At 39.9% G+C, this 20,282-nt stretch overlaps 2 protein-coding genes and 1 long non-coding RNA gene across 5 annotated transcripts in view; 1 reads left to right on the top strand and 2 right to left on the bottom strand.

The window, feature by feature from the left end:
• Nucleotides 1-10: 10 nt before the first annotated feature.
• On the bottom strand, nt 11-9,048 carry lgi1b (leucine-rich, glioma inactivated 1b). 3 transcript variants are annotated; one of them, XM_048988053.1, is made up of 9 exons: nt 7,254-7,797; nt 6,607-6,677; nt 6,145-6,291; nt 5,395-5,466; nt 5,241-5,312; nt 2,674-2,745; nt 2,271-2,440; nt 1,692-1,856; nt 11-1,450 (listed from the first exon to the last, which is right to left on the bottom strand). In XM_048988053.1, the coding sequence occupies exons 6-9, from the start codon at nt 2,691-2,693 to the stop codon at nt 633-635; spliced, it is 1,173 nt and encodes a 390-aa protein (XP_048844010.1). In that variant the 5' UTR covers nt 2,694-2,745; nt 5,241-5,312; nt 5,395-5,466; nt 6,145-6,291; nt 6,607-6,677; nt 7,254-7,797; the 3' UTR covers nt 11-632. The 3 variants fall into 3 exon arrangements, with proteins under 3 accessions (XP_048844010.1, XP_048844009.1, XP_048844012.1); XM_048988052.1 differs by lacking the exons at nt 6,145-6,291; nt 6,607-6,677; nt 7,254-7,797 and adding exons at nt 7,861-7,932; nt 8,207-9,048; XM_048988055.1 differs by lacking the exon at nt 7,254-7,797 and having other exon boundaries at nt 6,607-7,139.
• Nucleotides 9,049-10,326: 1,278 nt separating this feature from the next.
• The window catches only part of fra10ac1 (FRA10A associated CGG repeat 1), a 17,548-nt gene continuing 7,592 nt past the window's right edge, over nt 10,327-20,282 (top strand). The window contains exons 1-8 of the mRNA XM_048988057.1: nt 10,327-10,412; nt 12,683-12,762; nt 13,440-13,529; nt 13,625-13,670; nt 14,235-14,311; nt 15,354-15,437; nt 16,339-16,423; nt 17,750-17,795. Coding sequence (XP_048844014.1) covers nt 10,371-10,412; nt 12,683-12,762; nt 13,440-13,529; nt 13,625-13,670; nt 14,235-14,311; nt 15,354-15,437; nt 16,339-16,423; nt 17,750-17,795 — 550 coding nt within the window. The 5' untranslated portion in view covers nt 10,327-10,370. The remainder of the gene's footprint in view (nt 10,413-12,682; nt 12,763-13,439; nt 13,530-13,624; nt 13,671-14,234; nt 14,312-15,353; nt 15,438-16,338; nt 16,424-17,749; nt 17,796-20,282) is intronic.
• The window catches only part of LOC125715944 (uncharacterized), a 3,289-nt gene continuing 1,421 nt past the window's right edge, over nt 18,415-20,282 (bottom strand). Inside the window, exons 2-3 of the long non-coding RNA XR_007384227.1 lie at nt 19,918-19,977; nt 18,415-18,458 (exon numbers count right to left, since the gene is read on the bottom strand). This is a non-coding gene — a long non-coding RNA (uncharacterized LOC125715944). The remainder of the gene's footprint in view (nt 18,459-19,917; nt 19,978-20,282) is intronic.

The raw sequence follows: 20,282 nt of genomic DNA, 5'->3' as shown, positions 1-20,282 counted from the left end.
GAAGTAAAACTGCATTTAAATTTTCTTTATTAGTACTATACAGTTAATACAAACAAGCAACAATAAAAATAAAACTTGGTAAGACCCCCCCCCACATATACACAACAACAACATGAACAACAACACACAACAACAAAATCTAAGCTTGCATTCCAACGTGTTAAATTCTTAAAATTACAAACGTGGTTTTAAAACTCCATATGAAATATTTCTCACTGGCATGGTCCCTCTTTTATCTACAAAAGCTTAATTTATAAATTATTTTGCTTACAACTGTAAAGACAGAAAAATGTAAACATTTTATTTGGCAGATTGTTTTTCTTTCTTCTAAACAGGTTAATAAATAGATTAAAAAGTACATTTTGTTTGTAACTGCTGTGATTGCACAGGTATGTACGGCTTATAGTTGCAAAGGATAAGCTAACAATGGCTTTTGTTTTTTCTTTTAAAAAAAGGGTTCAAAAGCTACTCTACAATGGTTGATAACAAAAAAGATGGATAGTTCTAGCAAGGCATTCATCTGGAAGTATTATTAGTGGATTTTATCATGCACTTAGTCCAACCAGAAGTCCATTTCCATCCAGGGAATTCAAAACTACTGCTGTTTCCAACCCGCACTTTGCCTGCAACTTTCAATTACTCAAGTCAATCATCAGATGCTCATAAATCTGAGTTTTCCCTTTAAAACTGGAAGCCAGCAGAAACTCACGGTTATCAATGGACACGAGGGAGAATGCTCTTGGCGCCTGGATGTTGAGTTCTTGGACGTGGACGAACTGGCCTTTCTTTAGATCATAGCGATAAACCTGGGTAAGGGAATAATCGCTTCCAAGGATGGCGTAATGCCAACTGTCGACCGAAAAAGGCTGAAACACCATTGAACCCCGCGAAGGCATGGTTTGAATCTCCGTGAACATGGCGCCGTCCCACCTCATGACTTTTGAGTCCCCGATGAATCTAGTCAGGCAGATATAGAGCTCGGTCTTCACCTTGAAGTGCTTAACAGCATATACGTCCTCCATCTCTGGGATGTCAGTGCGTCGGTCAAATAGCTTCTGACTTTTGCTCCACTGGTAAATCACAGGCCTCTGCGAGCTGCTGGACAGGATAAGGTGGGGTTTGCCCGCAATCTCCAGGTACTCCACGTCGGTGTCGCGGTACCACGGGTGAAGGGACTGATGGGAATAGAAACCGTTGCCGTTCCACTTATACACGGTCGTCGTGCCTGCTTTCGAGCTGTCGGCGATGACGAAGAAGGACTCGCCGTCGATGCGAAACGTCTCCACGTCGTTGGGCTTCCTTATTTTCAGAATATCAATATCTTGTATTTTAATGAACTTGTTAGCGGAGGTGTCACGCTTGTAAATGTGAGACCCTCCGAAGAGCTGGGCGACTATAATAAACAGCTGGTTATTCATCACCAGAGGTTTGCAAACCACGGTGGACGTGCCTACAAAAACCAATGAACAGCAGAATGTATGAAATATAACCTGCTGATGGAAGCATGAAGGCAACCAAAATCACCATCAAAATATCTAATGCTATGACAAAGTTCAAAAGCAGTTCAATTTAACTAGCCATGTATTTCCCGCTGTTAAAAACAATTCCAGAGAAACAGTTCCACCTAGTGGTAGAAATAGTTACCTAGTTTAATACATTTTTCCCTCCAAAACTGATAAACTCATACTCACTTTCGATGTTATCGTAATTCCGAAACACCATCTCAACGTGATCCCACTCCAGAAAGCTACATTTTCCGGTAAAAGGCTGGGCGAATACGACATACTGGTCATTGCCAAGAGAAAACGATTCCACTGAAATTGACTCAAATTTAAGAGACTGATAAGCAGCAAATTCTGAAAAACAAGAAAAGACAGAATCAGGTTTAGAATGGTAGCGTTTGCATTTTCACTATAAACAGCAAGATTTTTCACATTTCCGTGTATTTAAATTTGAAAATTAAGTGCATTTTTAATCCTATACAATACACATGGGGGTGGAACTTAAGAATTTTTGCTACTAGGCAACTGGGCTAGCTCAGAAAAAAAATGCAGCCTGACGAGTAATTTTTTACGAGCCAGTGGGCACAGTGTTGTTTTACTCGCCCTTCATCAAAATCGCTCTCTTCATGTCAAGCTTATTTTCCGGCCCCAAACACATTAAGAAACATAGACTGCACATCAGCTCTAGGTATTTCTAGTATTTTCCGTAGGTGACACAGAGCTGACCTGAAAATTACGATAAAAAGCAAAAGTCATCATGCGAATCACCTGCTGTTATGCAGTCAAATGACTGAGGCGCTAGATCGTTTATTTTTCTGCCCTGGTAGAGTGGAGGACTGGCGCAATAGATCTGGTCCACGGTAGCGTTTGTGTGGTAAATCCATTCCACCAGCCATTTGAGTTTACAGTCACAGTTGAAGCTGTTGCCCCGAAGATCACTGCGTGGAAAAAAATGTATATATAAAAATATACACACACAAACACATATATGCAAATATATATACACACACACAGCTTTGATAAGCATGTTCACAAGTCCATTTACTAGGAAAGAAATGAATGGTATGAACCAGGCTGGTAGGATAAAATGAGACATGAAATATGGCGGTAGGTCAGCACAAAACTCTTATGCCTAGTTCATCTGATCAATAAAGAATTGAAAAATACCTACACTTTTGTTAAAGCTTCCATTCCCTTGAAAACATCTCTGGGCAAAGTCTGTAGGTTGTTGTAGGCCAGGCTCCTGATAACAGTAGGAGATTCATTTTTAGGGTATAGTTGGTATGAAGCATCCTATTCATTTCCTGGACAACACGATAATATTGTCACATCACATTGTATTTTTTGTAACAAGAACTTAGCTTCGAAGACTGATTGATTTTACAGTGATTTATATGTACAAAAAAGTCATATAAATCACTGCTTAGTAACACAATGCAAACAAACAATGTGGGTTCATACTGTACAGACACGCCCCCAATCCTATGAATACTAACATTACTGGAGCACTTCCCGGAGAACATATTTCAGTTTGAACATTTCAGACTGACACCTGGTGGCCGTCAGCCAGTACTGTCGTTCCTACGCCGTAACACATCACGGCTATGGGTTGTGCATTTTTATATTTTCCCTCTTCAGCTTCAGTGTTCCTTATTATAGTTTTATGGATCACATAAATCATTTCATCAACTGGTGCTCCTCCATTACGAAATAACACAACCGTTGTCCAAAAACAGTGAAAGCCAAAAGAAGGTATTCATCCATTCAGACGAATGGAAATTGTCTGTAATGAACGATTACGAGTGCATGTTTTTTTTTTTTAATCCATTCATTTTCCATAATCATCTATCAAATGCGGGATCACAGAGTCTGGAGTCTATCCCAGGAAGCAAAGCACACTCCCTGGATGGAACTCCAGTCCATCACAAGGTGCTCCAACCAAAAAGGGACATTTTAAAGATGTTATTTCCCTGAACTTTGAACGTAGGGGAGAATTACTCTTAGAAATCTCAAAAACAGAGAGGACTTGCATACACGTGGCACATTTTTAAATATATTTTGAAGAGCCCAGGATCATTTCCATCCATCCACCCACTTTGAGGGTTAGGGCTGTAGCGAACGCAGCAAGTCAGACTAGAGCTCTTGTTCCAAGTCTACAAATTTCTATCTCCTTCTGGCGGATACCCAGATGTCCCCAAGCCAGAACAGTCTGCAAAATAAGTTTTTTCCCCTGAGAACTATTTAAATTGTACTGCGTTCTCTTCTTGAAACAAGAAAAGTGGCTTACAGATGTAAAACGGCTGAAACATCCAAACTTCCGAGCATAGATAATGAGTAACTAGACTGACCTTGAACTGAAAGCATGAAGCTAAAACATTTCTTGACAGAGCTATTTAATCAGTGAAACGGCCAGCTTCTGAATGCAAAGTATAAAGGGCAATAATACTGAGTACAATAACATATATCAAACTGCTAAAATAAACACCTATCATATATTTGATATATTAGCCAATGTGAAGGTCATTCGCTTGTTAAGTTGAAACACTCTTCCAGGGATCTGCATTTAAAAACATGCAGGCATCCCGGAAAAGCAGAAAACGAATCCGAATCACAGCAGTCGATGGGCCGACGCTTTTTGTGGTACGCCGGCAACAGCAATAACGCTTCTGCGGAGGAAGCAATGCCCTTGTAAATGCAAAATGTCTAAAAATGGTAGGCAGTGGCTGAAGACCGACAGACGTCGACGCAAATGCAGTTGGCAGGCGCCTCCACACTCCGGCAGAACAATGGCGCAGCAGACACAGAACGCGGTGGGGCGTTCAGCGTTTGCTCGAACACGGGAACCTTCAGAATGCCCTGACGTCATTGTGTTTACCGAGAGATGCACACAGCACTTAGTCTCGATGGGAGGTCCCCAGCTCCGATTGGCTGTCGGCTCAGTAAGGCTTCTTTGGCCTCAGAGAACGGCGTGTTAATTTAAGCCATATCAGCTCTGACGGCGCCTTCTGTCGGGACTAGCGGGCGCAAGCTGTGCTCGTGTTGTGTAACAGAGCTAAAGCGCGTCCCCCATTCAGCAGCAGCAGCTGAGAATGCCTCGCATGTCAACATTAGGGCCCCCAGCTCTGGCGCACACACACACACACACACACACACACACGCACGCAAGGCAGACACATCGACGCCTTTTCATGGGGACAATCAGCATGAGCAAGCGACAGTAACGAATAGAGAAGAGAAGAAAGGAGAAGGCAGAATGAAATTCCCGGAGCAAAAGCAAATTTCAATGGGTCGCCCAATCTGCAGACACAAAGGAGATGGTTGTCAGATGACGGTCAGCTGGAAGATATGCAACGGGGAAGACCTTCCACAAGACTCCGGTTACTCATCTGACATTTTTTTGTTATCACGTCACTGATGAATTACTCCATTTTGTGGTCCATGTCTCAATTTGTTAATTTGTCAAGAGGTTATATGCCAATAAATAATGACACTGCTTTCTACGAATCAGTTTCGAGGCTGCTGTTAACATATGCAAATATAAATTTCAGAATAATAAACAGATATTCACACAGAAGGCTAAACTGCAAAGTAAGACGTCAAAAAAACCAAAAAAGGTTATAAATGCACAATGAATATTCACAACAGCTGTGATCTTTAAAGTAAATGTCCCGGGGAAATTTACACCGCAGCAATGTTACAAATATTAACAGTGAAAATGAAAGAAAATCAAATACTTACAAATGAATTAAGGACTTTAGTCCCCTGAAAGCGAAAGGTGATATGGATTTGATTTTGTTGTTTTCGATAAACCTGGGGGAAAATAACGCCAGTTAAGCTGATGAACACACATTTATAATATACTGCATGTAATGTGAAGTGCTGGTTCACTCACAAGTATTCCAGATGGGGCAGGCCAAGGAACGCATCTTCGTTTATAGAATCGAAGGAGTTGGCTGTGAACAATCTATAAGAGAAGAAAAATAGTATTGAATAACGCTGACATTTTCTATAGGTCTGCCTTCTATTCCACACTGATTACCTGCAAATATACACCAAATTCTGTCCTGTGGTTTTTAGCCAATTTATGTAAATGTTCTTAATAATAATAAAAGTGCAAGAAATGCTAATATGCATGTTGTCATATTCATAGTCCTCACAACGAAGAATAAAAGTTGCATAGTGTGAGAAAAAAAACTGTATTAATTCCGCGTTGAATGAAAATGAATGAATCATCTCAATACAAAAACGTGATCGCTCTGTTGACCGCCGATAAAGCACAAGTTTCTGAATGAACATGTCAGCAAATGGCGATGCTTTTGATCACTGGCAGATTTTCAGTTTTCTAACCAAAGGTATTATAATATTTGATGAGGTTATATGCCATAAATGCAACACAATCCATTTAGATTAACTGCCCGAACAGTTTTCTTAGTAGGATCTCATAATGTTTCTGGACATTTCTGATGTGTCTTTATGTTTATGCTAATGTTATTTATTTTTTAATTTATTTATTTATTTGGATATCCTGGAATCATACTTCTTTGAAAGTCGTTAAAGCAGAAGATAAGACGCGCAGGTTGCCTCATACAAAAATCAGCGATTAATAGATCGCGATTCTGCGCATAAATGGCCAAAGACTTACTCATCTGATGGCTCCACCTAGCGGAATATGCGGGGTGTAACACTGCTGCAGTCTCTAACCCGGCGTAACGCCGAATCAATCACCGAATCCATGGTAAACTGCCATATTCCTTCATACAGGCCGTGTAAGAAATACCAAATAAAAACCCTGCAAATGCAGCAATAATAATAAGGACGTTGTTCATAGAGGACTTTAATCCTATATCAATTGCAATAAAATCCAAGTCTATGACGGCGTTTCTAAATCCCTGTCAGAGAGATTTTACATCTCTTTCCAAGGAGGTTAAAGACCCGGGTTAATAAAGAAGGGTAAATATTAACATTAGCGCAGTGATTGGTTTCGCTTTTGAGTAGTCGGAAAGACTGAAAATATATATACCCTGAATCCCAAGCGTTAGAGGACTGGGATGCACCGTAACACAACGCATGCACCTGCACTTAGGTATGATAAATACAGTCTTACGAGGGAAGGCCGATGGCTTCAGATGGGCGTGGTCACTAACTCTCCCCGAGTCCGCTTTTTGCGTTGTGTTCCTGTATTCAATTCATTAGTTATAGACATCAGATTATATTACACAGTACTGGTAGGTGCGAATAATTAAGTGGGCCTCTTTCCTGTCAAAAATATATTTCATAACTTGAAAGAGCCACATTGCGCAATGTGAATGTATGAGGCTTTACTAAGTACACTTTACTTCGTAACAATAACATTTTACATATTCAACCGCTGACCAACTTTCCCCCCGTCAATCTGACATTCTTGATATTATTTTAGTCATTCCAATAATGATGTTTCACCCATCTATCCATCCTTATATCAAAGCGATCATTTTCACTACACTTGTACCGGTTAGGGTTCCAGTAATATCTTCCTCTTTATAAGCAAACAAAAACAAGGTTAGACCAGTTCATGAAAAGTTGAAATTCATGTAACAGAATCTATATAAAAGAATGAAAGGGTTCTGTCTGACACGCATAAAGTTTCTAAGTGTTATTCTTTATTTGTCCAAGTGCATGGATTTATGTTTTAATATAAAATATCTACAATGATTTGATCTAATGGAAACATAATACTAGAAAAGAATATACATTTATATTTTTGTAACTCACAGATAGAACACGATTAGACGTTAAAATCCTAACTCCAACGTAACAGTCTTTGTTTGACAAAACCATAACCGACTGATCACTTTGAAGTCCCAAAATTAAAAGATGCGTCCTTGGATTGCTGTTTTCATATTTTTATTGCCCTTTTTTGTACTGTAACCGGTTTCGGTTATATGTGCAGAAAGATCGGTTACCCGGTGATTGTGGTAAACCGATAAAAATCGAACTATTTAAATCATTTTTGTTATTTGAGCGTTTACGTAGGTTGCTGTATAAAATGATTATATTATGGTCAGTGTGAAACGGATATAAAACGAAGTACTCAGAAATTCAAATAAGCTGTGTTTTTGCCTTTTTTTAGTAGCATATACAGTTTCAGACTGCATTGCATAACTACAACACCTTTAGATACTCCCTTTCAAATCCGAGTTAACATTAACAACTAGGATAATACGGAGCCGTCTAAAACGGTCGGGAGGACTAGTTACTGAGTCCGTGCTTTGTCCGCTAAAATATGGCGATCATCAGTTAAAAACAGAGAACTAGCTGTCTGCAGAGCATGTGCTAAATTAGACTAAATTAAACATTTTAAATAATAAAAATGACTCACAGGAGCTGAAGAGCTGGCGTGTGTACGAAGCTTCCTTCTGGGATTTCGCTGAATCCAGATTTCACAAAAGATCTTATAAAAAGAAAGAAAGTACCAATTCACATGAGGCAACATTATTTTATGAACAAAACAGTTTAGTTAACTGCGTTATTCGCATCAGTGGTGCTCGGATAACATATCAAAAGGTTATAGTAGAAAATAAAACAGATATAAACAATCTTGCCGTATACAATACCAGCATGCAAGAAAACAGAAAATATGTATGACGAATACGTATTTTCGCACGCGTTCATGTAATATTGCATACAAAGCGGCGGCTACTACATGCGCATTTCAGACAACTTACAATGAAACGACATCGGGAGGAAAGCTGCGAGGAACCGATTTAATGTTTTCACACAGGGCATTATCTTTGGTGCATGTACAAGACAATGGGCATCTGGGTTGCTTCGCTCTCTTAGTTTCTACTATAAGCAGTACAGAGGCAATCCAAAGCCAAAAAGTGTATCTTTTGAAGCTTCTGTTAGCATATCCCATCCTTTTGAACCGCTATGGTTGTAACCAGCTCGTAGAATAATCCTGCACATGAACCGGTTTCTCCGCTCCGAATATTTATTTCAGTTATTTTATTTCTTTGATGCCAAACCAACCCGTTGCTTTTTTTGTTTTTGTATCTTTGCTTCTGACGCTGCCGTATAATGAATTCAGCTGAGCTGAAAGCTTCGGTTAGCAGGCGTTAATCCAAAGCAATTCGTCCTGGGAGTCGTTGTGTTGCAAATGCGGCGCAGACACGGGCAATCCGCAAAACCTAAACAGAACAGTGTTCAAAAAACCTGTAACAGCGGCCACAGCAAATACCACATTGGGAGAGAATAAAGGCTTATCTGTGTAGGTAGGTCAGCAGCCGAAATTGGAAGTGCACACGCGTTTGATTTCTTTGATTCGCATCGGATTGATCAGTTAATCAATAGAATACAATATTTCATGTCGAATTGCGTCCAATGTGACATATTCATAGTCCTCCTCGTTTTCAAATAATGATCCGCGCAGCTATTGGCTAAACAAAAAACATGGATTCGTGTATATTCCTTAGAGAGGATCTCGCATCACTGCTGTCCCAGAGGTTTTCATTTATATGGGAATAACTACGAATAAAACGGATGCAGACTGCTTATATATCTATGAGTCGTGGTGTCAAACAATAATGACGCATCACCCCTATCTACCCCTATATATAGACACGCACGCACGCGTATGTATGTATATATATATATATATATATATATATATATATATACATATATATATATATATATATATATATATATGTATGTGTGTGTTTGTAAATATATATATATATATATATATAGTAAATTATACATATATTATATAAATTAATTAATTAATTCAATAATTCATAGTATACATACATAATATACATAGACATCTATTTTATATATGACTTTTAAATGGTCACTTATTCTGATTTTAGAAAGTGAAGTTTCATTGTCATCTATTATGTCAGGATGCAACCTGTCCATTGTATTTTCCCATTTAAAAAAATGCCATTTAACGATGCGCGTTTTGTATTTACCGGATAGCTTTTAGTGACCAAAATCTGAAAAACAGTGAAGTTCTTTCAGTTTTGAATGATTGCCAGAGAATTCTTCTTTTCCTTTGAATGCACGCCAGTTCAGTTACAGTACTTAACAGAATAAGTAACCTGTTGTTCGACTTTGGCAAAAAGAAGGAATCTATGCAATGCAGCATTTTTTGTCTAGCACAGTTTATGGGATAAATGTTTGTTGGATAAATGCTCACTTGTCTTGGCTGAATAACAGTGACCTCTTAATCTAACATGCAATTCATTTAAAAATGAAAAGGAAAGCAGTAGTCCATATCTAAAACTGCTAGCAAGTGCGACTGTTGTGGAAGGCGGAGTTACACAGCGTACAGTATTGTTGTCAAACTTGGAGTCTTGGAATATCGATATGGCCTAATATAAATATATTTTAATATATGGCATTTGCTACTATAGACCTGGATTGAATGTAATGTAATGCGTTCAATTAATCGAATAAAACGTTATTTAAATAAAAACGTAATTTAAATGACAATGCAAAATAATAGTGCAAACTGTATTCGATCAGTGCGTCGATTATGGTAACAGTGAAACGATATGATCATCATTATGTAATTATATTGTAATATTTACTGCTATATTCACATATTCATAAAATACAAACGCCTATACCAATGCTTTATTTGACTGTTCGGCAGCGTTATAAAATGAGGGAATTCTGAGGGTCGCTTAATTAAAAGCTAATAATAGTGTCTGCTGAAAACAACTGATATTAAATCAGATTATTCAGTTGTTGTCCAGAGTTGGATGATTTTGTGGAAAGAACAATGACTGATCCTGGGTCAGGTTATGGTTATATTGGTCCGTTTGGCGTAGTAACGTCATCAAGACGCGCCGCTATCTTTCACGAAAACAAGGATCACCATCGATGCGAGAAATCATGGATGCGAGTGATCTCAGTCTTGTCAAGGTAGTTTTCCCTCATTGTTTGCGGTTTTGGATTCATTATATGGAGCAAAATTACATTCAGTAATTTGTAATATTAGCACCGAGCACTGGGAAATACGTAGCAAATTCTCATAAACGCAGTACGAAGGCACCTAACTGATTAGTTCAAGTCATCAAGCCACATAATTTCTTCCCTTGTTCATGTCTGTTTATAAATTTGTAAGAATTGTATTTTTTTCTTATTGAATACGGCTAAGCACTGGTGTTGTTGTTGACTTGCTTTTAACTTGTTTTTTTTTTTTTGTATAACAGCAAAATATGCTGCAGTTCTGTTCTTTGAAAAATATTAAGTTCTTTGTAAAATGTCTTGGAATAAAACCATTTGAAAGGCGATATACTGTAGCTTTATGGCGACAGTATAAATACATAGTTACTCTTATACGGTGGTGTGTGGCATAGCGGGTTAAGATTCTGTGCTAACGGTGATGCCAACATTGAGCCCCCTTGCAAGTGGCGCCGGGCGCTGGCCGACGCTGCGCTGTGACCCCAAGCTTCACTCGGGCCCGTATATGTGTCTCTTTGTGTCACAGAGAGCAAGATGGGATAAACGAAAAGACAATTTCCCCACGGGATGAATAGAATATTTATATTCTATTCTATTCTATTCTATTCTATTGTCTAAGTATGTCTGAATGCATTATTTAATCTGCTGGAACGTGATAAGAGCTTTTCTCGCATGGTGTCGTTGTGTATATTTGGTGCAGTGACAACTTCTGTGGCTGTAAATTTCCATGATAGAAAAAGGACGTGGCTGAGTATGTCATATAACTTGCTCCCTGTTAGACATTTGAGGCCACGTAAGTGATGCAGTTGCCTAGCTTTGCACCTACAGCAGTCTATTTTAAGCAATCAAATAGAATGAAGAAGGAAACAGGAGATCTATCGTTTTGTGTAGTGTCCATTTCTATCACCATTACATAAGAAACCATTGGTTTAGATTAGGTCATATTGTTATGCTGTTTAATTAAGGCCACTACTGTAGGTATTTATTATTGAAGCTTTTAAAATAGAACTAAATAGAAATGTATAGTTTATACAGTTAAGCTGAATCTGCATATTGAACAATCTTGAATAATATCAGTGTCATACATTTTATGGCCAACAAGTCTTAAAGTACATTAATGTATTGGAGCATATTGGAGCATCGCTTTGTCAGTGACAGTGTTTACATATGTTCTATTGTACTGTGAGTCTGAAACTTTACATAATGATGGGCTTGTGTGTAATAACATGAATCATGTATTTTGTATAATATGTAAATTGGAGAAATTTTTGGTTTGTGTTAATGACTGTAACAGAGAAGAAAAAACATCCAAACCTCACGATTTTAGTCTTGTTCATGAGAATGATTGGTATGGATCAATAGATCAGTTGGTATACAGTGCTACATGTATATGAAATATGATTGGACCCTATGGTCATTCTGAAGACTTAAAAATCAGTGACTAGAATATAGCAAAAAGCACTTAGAAAGGATACATCCTTTAAAATATGGTTCAATGAGTTTTCATTGAGTTAGAGGTTTGAGTGAAAGTGGTGCATGTATTTTTCATTATTATATTTCTTTAGGAAAGTGCATCTGCAGTCTATACAGTGTCAGGATGCCAGAGCTCTGTGCCTCTCTGACCTTCAGACCTTCAGGTCCTCATGTGTCCCTTTAGCCCCCCTGGCCATGGTGTTGCATTTCCACTGCTTTGCCAGAGTGCTGACTAAATAGCTGACTACTCTGTGAATCACCTCTGCAGATGACTGAACATTCACCTCTTTCATTCATTAAAATTTCCTGTCAAACACAAAATAATAGCATGTAGGCTGGTCCTTGTGTCGTTCCTGTCCTTTGATTAATACTTCAGATCTTTATTGTTACTGAGGAATATTTTTACTGCTCAGATGTATTGTGTGATGTTGGTTAATCTGATCTAAGAACTTTTGGCCACACATTGCTTTAATAATATGACAATCCTGTCTAAGATCAATTTAATTTTTTTTTTACATCTTTCCTGTTATAATTAAAAACCCAGCTTAAGGGTAAAGGGTTAGCTCCCGTTATGCAATGCGAAATAATTCTACCACCGGTCGACCATATATAGGTCTAAAGCAGAACACTACTGGCAAATGCCCCTCTGTGTCTCACACTTTTCAAGGGAGCATATTTTCACACGGTTGTTTCCCTGACGCATAAGGCAGCTGTTATACCAGAGACTGCATGTTAATAACGGCGATATCTTTCAGGTGCATGGGGGAGGAGGGTATGACTCCGATTTCAGCGATGACGAGGACACAGGAGGGGCATCCCAACATGGAAAGAAACGGTGAGTCTGGGGTGTGACATCATCACTACATCCCAGAAACCTTTATAGCTCTTGGGCACATCAGTTTCTGTTTGAGTATCTGAGAATAAAATTCCAGAAAAAGATGTGTGTGTGTGTTGCGCAGTTTTTGTTCGGAGCAGTCTGGGGACTTTTTAATGAAAGGTGATCTGCTGTTTCCCCCCCCCCCCACAGTTCCCACAGAGATGTGTGTTTTACTTGGCTTAGTTCGCTTCTGACTCATCACTCATGGAAGCGTTCTGGATAATGCCGTTTTCTTACTCAACGTTACAGTTTAGTGTCCAAAAAAACAAAAAGCAGAAAATGACTTCGCAGGCAGTAAACAGAGACTTTTATTCTCAAGGTTCTCTGTAGTGGCAGGCCTGCACATGGAGCAGGCCGAACACAGTCAGTACTGTGGATTTGGTACGCAGTGTAATGCATTAGGCCCTGGTGTATACAATGGCTATAATAGGGTGTCACCCCGAGCAGATCCCTCATCGCTCGGAGCATTACTGTAGATTAACTGGGTTGATGGAATGAGTGGAGCCAAAGTTCTGGGCCCATTACCTACGCTAGTGTAACCGCAAAATAGACCTACGTTCACAGTGCAGTCGTTGAGTGTCGAAGGGTCAACTGTGTTTGGTTAAGTTCAACCCGCTGTGTCTGTTTGATGACAGGAAACGTGACGAGTTACTGCAGAAGCCGTTCCAGCAGGAGAAGCACACAAAGGTGGCCCACAAGAGCCTGGCTGCTGAAGAGTGGGACAGGTACGAGAATCGTGTCTCGGTGCGGATGTTTGGGGATTGGAGGGTGCAGTCGGGACCCCGATTAATGCCTAAATTGAACTGTGCTTCTTTGGCAGGGAGGAAGCCAGGAACAGACGCCATCACCTGATTTCCATGAATGCCGTATCCTCCACAAGCAAATCATTTTTTTGTATTTTTTTTGCCCAATTTGAGGCTACACCCTGTAAGATTAGGGCTGCCTCAGATCTATGTAAATGAAAACGAGAGACAAGTCTTGACATCACTTTCTCGCAGCAGCGAAGGCTGTAAGTTGGGCCTCCTCTAACGCCAGAGAGGTTATAATACATTAACATTATGTAATTCCTCTCCCTTGAGTAACCAAAGTGCTGTTTACTTTAAGTGCTCATCTGTGCCAACACGCACTAATCAGGTACATTGCCTTGCCTGTGATGCTTGAAAAAGCCTTTTTTAGTTATGCAAAGCTGATTAATGGAGACGTGTTTGTCTTACTGTGAGATAATGTCAGAGGAAAGACAGGCTAAACAGTCAAGCTGAGGGAAGAGATTCTGGAGAAGAAAACAGCAGAACCGGGTGGGGATGGGGGGGGGTTATTACCTGTCAGCCAGGTGTCTGGTGTCTCTTTATCTCCGCGTGGGCGTATGTTTTGGCAGCTTTGGGATTTTCACCAAGTGCTGTCTGTGTTCTCCTTGATTTAAGAGACGCTAGTTTGAGAGACACAAGAAGTTTGTCGGTGACTATATAATGTATTATGGTGGCAAGATGACGGACTTCAAGCGCTCCATGTAAGTTAAGCTCTGCAGTCTCCTGCCTCTATTAATGGTGCATTGCCATTGTTGTATACATACGTTAGAGTGTGACTCATGAGTTGGTGTTATGCCCCTGAGTATGTCTGTATCCATCCATCCATCCCCATCAATCAAAACAATTTATACAGTATAGGGCTGAACCCCAAGTATGACTACAGTGTTGATCTTTTATGAGAACAATCCATCCATCCATCCAGAAATCTTCCATAACTACTTTTCCAGTACAAGGCAGAGCCCCAAATACATCTACTTTCTGTAAACATCCTATTAAAATGTTTATCTCACAATGATGGGCACAAAAAATCCTATAAAATGTATTTTGCTTTGAGAAACAGAAGTGGATTGGTCAAAGTAAGCAGCGGTCAGGTGAATCGTGTAGACTTTGCTCCAAACTGCCCGTACTGTCCATTGTATGTATGCGTGTTCGTCCTGTGTATGTATGTGCGTGTTTATCCTGCAGTAGCCTGGCATACTCTTTAGGGGGTTCCCTTATCTGTCTGGGACAGAATCCCCCAACCCTATACTGGATAAGCATTTACAAGATGGGTCACTTGTTCAAGTCATTATATTGTCAAGGAGGAAAGCACAGCATGTTTTACATCGATCTTACCGACGATAAGGAGAATAAGGGCTGATTTTGTCCATACCTTGCAGTATGCTTCATATAAACATTTAGTCACACAGTGTCCGTCCCAGATATAGATATTTCTTAGAATAAGGAAAATGGAGACGATTGGACTCCCTAATATCTCATTTGCTGAGAACAAGCACAGCTTAGACTCATATTAATTATGCAATGTAAGTTTGAAGAACTTTCAGTGAAATCTCTGTATGTGGTGTAACTGTTAAGGAATTGGATATGTGTGCAGCAAATAGATTCTGATATGACGAGGGAACGGAACGAGCATATTTGCGTAGCTCTGTCTGCCCTCAGCTGCTTATAAAAATAGGCAGCGTTATTGATTGATTAAAAAAAGAAACTCATAAATGGATATTATGTTGCGCTGTTGTATTTTAGGGTCAATGACAAGACAGACTTCGATGTCGTCAGAGAGAACCATCGATTTCTCTGGAGGGAAGAAGACCACGAGGACATGACATGGTAGGGCAGCACTGGAAGCCCAGGCAGCAAAATGGACATGACACTCTAGGCCGGAGGTTGGCTGGGGAGCCATATCCAACTACTTTCCAGCCTCTGCTTCGCCTGTATAGTGCACTCATCAGAGTACTGCTTACTGAGTACTGCACTCATCAGAGTCCTGCTTACTGAGTACTGCACTCATCAGAGTACTGCTTACTGAGTAGTGCACTCATCAGAGTCCTGCTTACTGAGTACTGCACTCATCAGAGTACTGCTTACTGAGTACTGCACTCATCAGAGTACTGCTTACTGAGTACTGCACTCATCAGAGTACTGCTTACTGAGTACTGCACTCATCAGAGTCCTGCTTACTGAGTACTGCACTCATCAGAGTCCTGCTTACTGAGTACTGCACTCATCAGAGTCCTGCTTACTGAGTACTGCACTCATCAGAGTCCTGCTTACTGAGTAGTGTATTTACCAGAGTCCTGTTTCTGAGTAGTGTCTCGCTGGAGTCCTGCTTACTGTGCAGTATTTTCATACTGCTGCTGCTGCAGGCCATTCTGCCTCCTGTGTGTTTCAGATACTCCATACTCCAGCATTTCTGTCTGCATCAGTAAAATTACCCGAATGTTCTGCTTAAAATAGCTCTTCATTCTGAAAGCCTTTTCAACAACTTTGAACTTTCTTTGTTGAAAGATTGTTGGCAGTGTGCAAAACAGAGTTTGTGGACTGTTCACCCATTCTAGGATGTAAATAGGAGATTATAAATGCATAAATATTGCCTAAAATAGGACCCGCACCCCCTGTGACCCTGTCCAGGATGGATTGATAAATGGATTAACATCTACTTAAAGTTTTCTGTTCCTATGTTCTTGTTCTTCCTTCATGACTAAAGCGTTATTTTCGTTTTTCTCTTCAGGGAGAAAGAGCTGGCGAAAAAGTACTACGATAAGCTGTTTAAGGAGTACTGTATATCTGACCTTAGCAGATACAAGGAAAACAAGGTGGGCATGCAGTCCGCCTTAAAAAACTTCCCTTTTGATTCATTCAACACTGACATTTTTTTTTTTAATTCTTTAGCTTGTTTAGCATGTAGAAATGTAATATTTGTATGCATTTCACACCTGCTTCTTTGTAATATTGAAGGAGAGACCTCCAGGATTGGGGATACGAATCTCGTGTGTGGCCTTTACTTGTAATTCCCATGTAATTCCCGTATAATTACCATGTTGAGTGAGTGTCCCTAAACCCCCTATAGTGTGTGAGTGTGTGTCCTGCCAAGGCCTGGCATTCCAACCAGGATGTACCCCAGCCTCGTGCCCTATGGTGCCTGGGATTGGCTCCAGGTACCTCTAGAACTTGGATAAGCTGTTTGATGGAGGATAGATGGGCTATTGCTGTATTTGTGACTGTTAATGCGTTCATCAGTCATCCATCAACCTGCCTCCTATTGAGAGACGTCCGACTTTACTTATGTCCCATAAGAGCCTTAATACAATTTATTGAGGGATAATTGACATCTTGCCTATAAAATTCGAGATACACTATATGGCCAAAAGCATGTGGACACCAGCTTGTCCGGCATCTCATTACGAAACCAAGGGTATAGTTCATTGTTGGTTTAATAGCCTCTACTTTTCTGGCAAAGATTTCCATCAGGTGTTGGAACATTTCTGGATTTGCTGCCATTAAGGTTAGGCGTTGATATTGGTTGATCGGGTCCCTTTTTGTGAGCTTGTGCGGCAGACCGCCTCAGAAATCGCTCTGAGATGTTTTGTCCTTAACGATCACTTCACTTGTGGATAGCTCTAGCAGGGCAGAAATGTGGCAGACTGACTCGTTGGAAAGATGGTGTCCTCTGATGGTGACAAGTGCACGGTTGCTAACATCTCTTGCACAACAGCCACGCGTCTGCTGATATTGTTTGTTTGCGGGAGATTGCATAACCCTGTGCTTAATTCCACATCTGTGTCAGCAGTGTGTTTGCACTGAATATTAAATTTCTCTGATTAATTGGGACGTCTACATACTTATGGTCATATAGTGTATGTCCAGATAGACTTATGGCCTCACTTACGGAACGAAACCTGCATGTAAGTCCATGCATAACTGTATTTGCAGAACATGTAGTCCAGTTACAGTCCATTTCAAAATAAACACCAGTAGAAATTCTTATTTTTTTTCTTATTTCTTTTCTTGGTCTAAAGTGGATGTCTTAGAATGCTGACTGTATAGCAGCAGTAAGTTTTGTTTTGGACTGACATATAATGTTTTTCTTTTTGTCATTCATGTGAGATAAAAGGGCGTAAACTCACAGTTTTTCTTGTCAGTTTGGCTTCCGGTGGAGGACTGAAGGTGAAGTTGTCTCAGGAAAAGGTAAAGACCGATTTCATTGAGTTTCTTTAAAATTTGTGTTTTCTCAGTATCATGGCATCAGTGTCCATTGACTCCTTGTGGGTGGCTGGGGGGTCTCTAAAAAAAATCACAATAATCTAGAATGGCATAGAATTTTTTTCCTTATCGGAAAGTTCCTCTTGATCAAGTTGGGGTCTGTACTGCCCAGACCCTCTTATTTTGAAACATGGGGGCTCATGTAAATATCCTCAAATTTTATGGTTAATATAAAATGTTTGTCAGACATGGGTACACCCCCCACCCAACCAGAATCTTATGATCTTATATACTATTCCTTACTGTGGTAGGACAAAGGTTTCCTGACACTCAGGGCTTCTTACATTTTAATTTGTATAACACGTCAGTGATAACATTTCTCAGTTGCACAGTTTTTTTTCACAAAATTTAGAATAAGGATGTTACGGGGGGGGTACTAATGTTCTTCAGGGGAAAACAACCTCTGATATTACGAATGTGGTTTCCTTTTCATCCTAGCGGTGCATTTCACAGTTCTTCGAAAAGACATTAGTATTTTTTTTGCCGAACGAGCATTCATATGAGTGGTGATGTGGAGTACAGGATAAATTTAGATGTAGTTATCTAGTTACTGAGAGAAGTTGAGCGGGCTGGCTTTTTTGTAGTCATCTGTAAAGAAAAATAATAATATAATTATGAAAATAAGTTTTGTTTTTATAATTTAACGTAACTTTATACAGATTGGTTATACTTCACTACACTAAGCCTTAAATATTAGTGCGCATTAATTAGTATGATATTAATGCAGTGTAAACACGGTGAACAGTCGTGGTTATGAAACACAAGACCCGTGAGTATGGCGTCACATTAAAGTCAAAACCCGCACGCGTAAATATGCCGCTCGCGAGCGCTAAAGTGAAACTCGCGAACACAGGACGAAGAGCTGTGTGCGTGTTTATCGTAATATCACCTTCTCTAATGTACTTTTCTCCTCCCAACGTCATGGTGCGCTCGTGCGAAAGGCGCATTTCCTTCAGCCGCTCTCTGAGCTCGAGGGAAATTTCTGCGCTCACGTTCTATTGGGGGTACGTTTTGACAGTTTGGGGGCGGAGTCATGCCGATTCTGACAGCGTGCGCTATTGGCGGATGAAGTATGGTTTGTCTGTCTTATAAGAATAATTTTACTGATTCTCATTGCCCCCTTGCCTGTTTCCCCAACAATATAAAACAGATACAGTCACAGAATGCAGCCACACACGTTATTAGGATGCTGAGGCAGACATTAGCTTCGGCATCTCCATACGGTAAAGTAACGTTATCGTGTGTTACGAGTTTCCATAGGCCATACATAATTTCTACACCTTGTCATGCAACCACTTACGATGAGGATTACTAACGTAGTTGTAGCATTTTGTATCGGAGCTTTCAGTAGCTATTTGAACGTTGTGGGTTAATTAAACTATTCTGTTATGGGGACACACTGAGTTGTCTCCATGGTGTCAAGTATTATAAACTAGTTCCAGATAAAGACTTTAGTGTACTGTTTTTAGTGCTGTTTTTGCGCACGAGCGCACCGTGACGTTGGGAGGAGAAAAATACATTACAGGAGGTGATATTATCATGAATGCTCACGCAGCTCTTCGTCCTGCGCTCGCGAGTTTCACTTTTGCGCTCGCGAGTGACATGTTTACGCGTGTGAGTTTTGACTTTAATGCGACGCCATACGTGAGCACCTTGCCAATGATACCGCGAAAATTTACCTCAAAATCCTCCATCCACTAGATGGCAGTATTACCCCGGACACAATTCTGTGGTTTCCGAAAAAAAGACCATACCTTTCATAGGATTAGTATTGACGTTTCAAAAAAAAAATCCAGGCTGTAAATTCAGCTGCAAATATGTATATAATGTTTTTCTGTGCGACTGAAAATTACAAATGGACTTTTATTGATATCTAAAAAATTTCCTTTTTTAGTAGATCAAATAATATAATATTGTAAACTGAAGCCGGGCTTGGACTCAGAAGTGACTCTAACCCTGTGAAAAGGCACACAGTGGAAGTGCTCTGCAGGTCACTCCATAACAAATGCTTATGGTGTGTTAAGTATACACCAGCCTTTCTGCTTACTGTGGTATCGTGGCCACAGATCACTGCCTTCTGATGCTTCTGGGCAGGAACTCATCTCATCTTGAAATGCAAAACAGGAACACAGAAAGTGTTACAAGCGCAATCAGGACATTCAGTCCATCTCACGCGTTTGAATATTTAGTATCTAAGTGTTGGCAGAATTTTACGTAGGGCTGACTAGCTGTGCCCCCCCCCCCAGGATTAGTATATATTTTGCTGGCATTAGCTTCCTATGTCTGACAAATTAATGTTCTGATTTCAATTTGTACATTTTTGGGGTGTCGTTACTATAAGGTGCAGGCATGACCCTATTAGATTAAAACATATCATTTGAAAGTAGTTTTACCTCAATAAAACTGAAGTTG

This window comes from Brienomyrus brachyistius, chromosome 20 (assembly GCF_023856365.1).
Source record: "Brienomyrus brachyistius isolate T26 chromosome 20, BBRACH_0.4, whole genome shotgun sequence".
NCBI lineage: Eukaryota > Metazoa > Chordata > Actinopteri > Osteoglossiformes > Mormyridae > Brienomyrus > Brienomyrus brachyistius.
This window is presented reverse-complemented; position numbering and strand designations above follow the sequence as displayed.

Coding starts and splice junctions, on each gene's coding strand:
- lgi1b (XM_048988052.1), bottom strand. CDS start 8,397: ATGGGATATGCTAACAGAAGCTTCAAAAGATACACTTTTTGGCTTTGG. Junction 2,746..5,240: donor CTAAAGTCCTTAATTCATTT/GTAAGTATTTGA, acceptor TACTGTTATCAG/GAGCCTGGCCTACAACAACC. Junction 1,857..2,270: donor ATTTGACTGCATAACAGCAG/GTGATTCGCATG, acceptor CTTGTTTTTCAG/AATTTGCTGCTTATCAGTCT.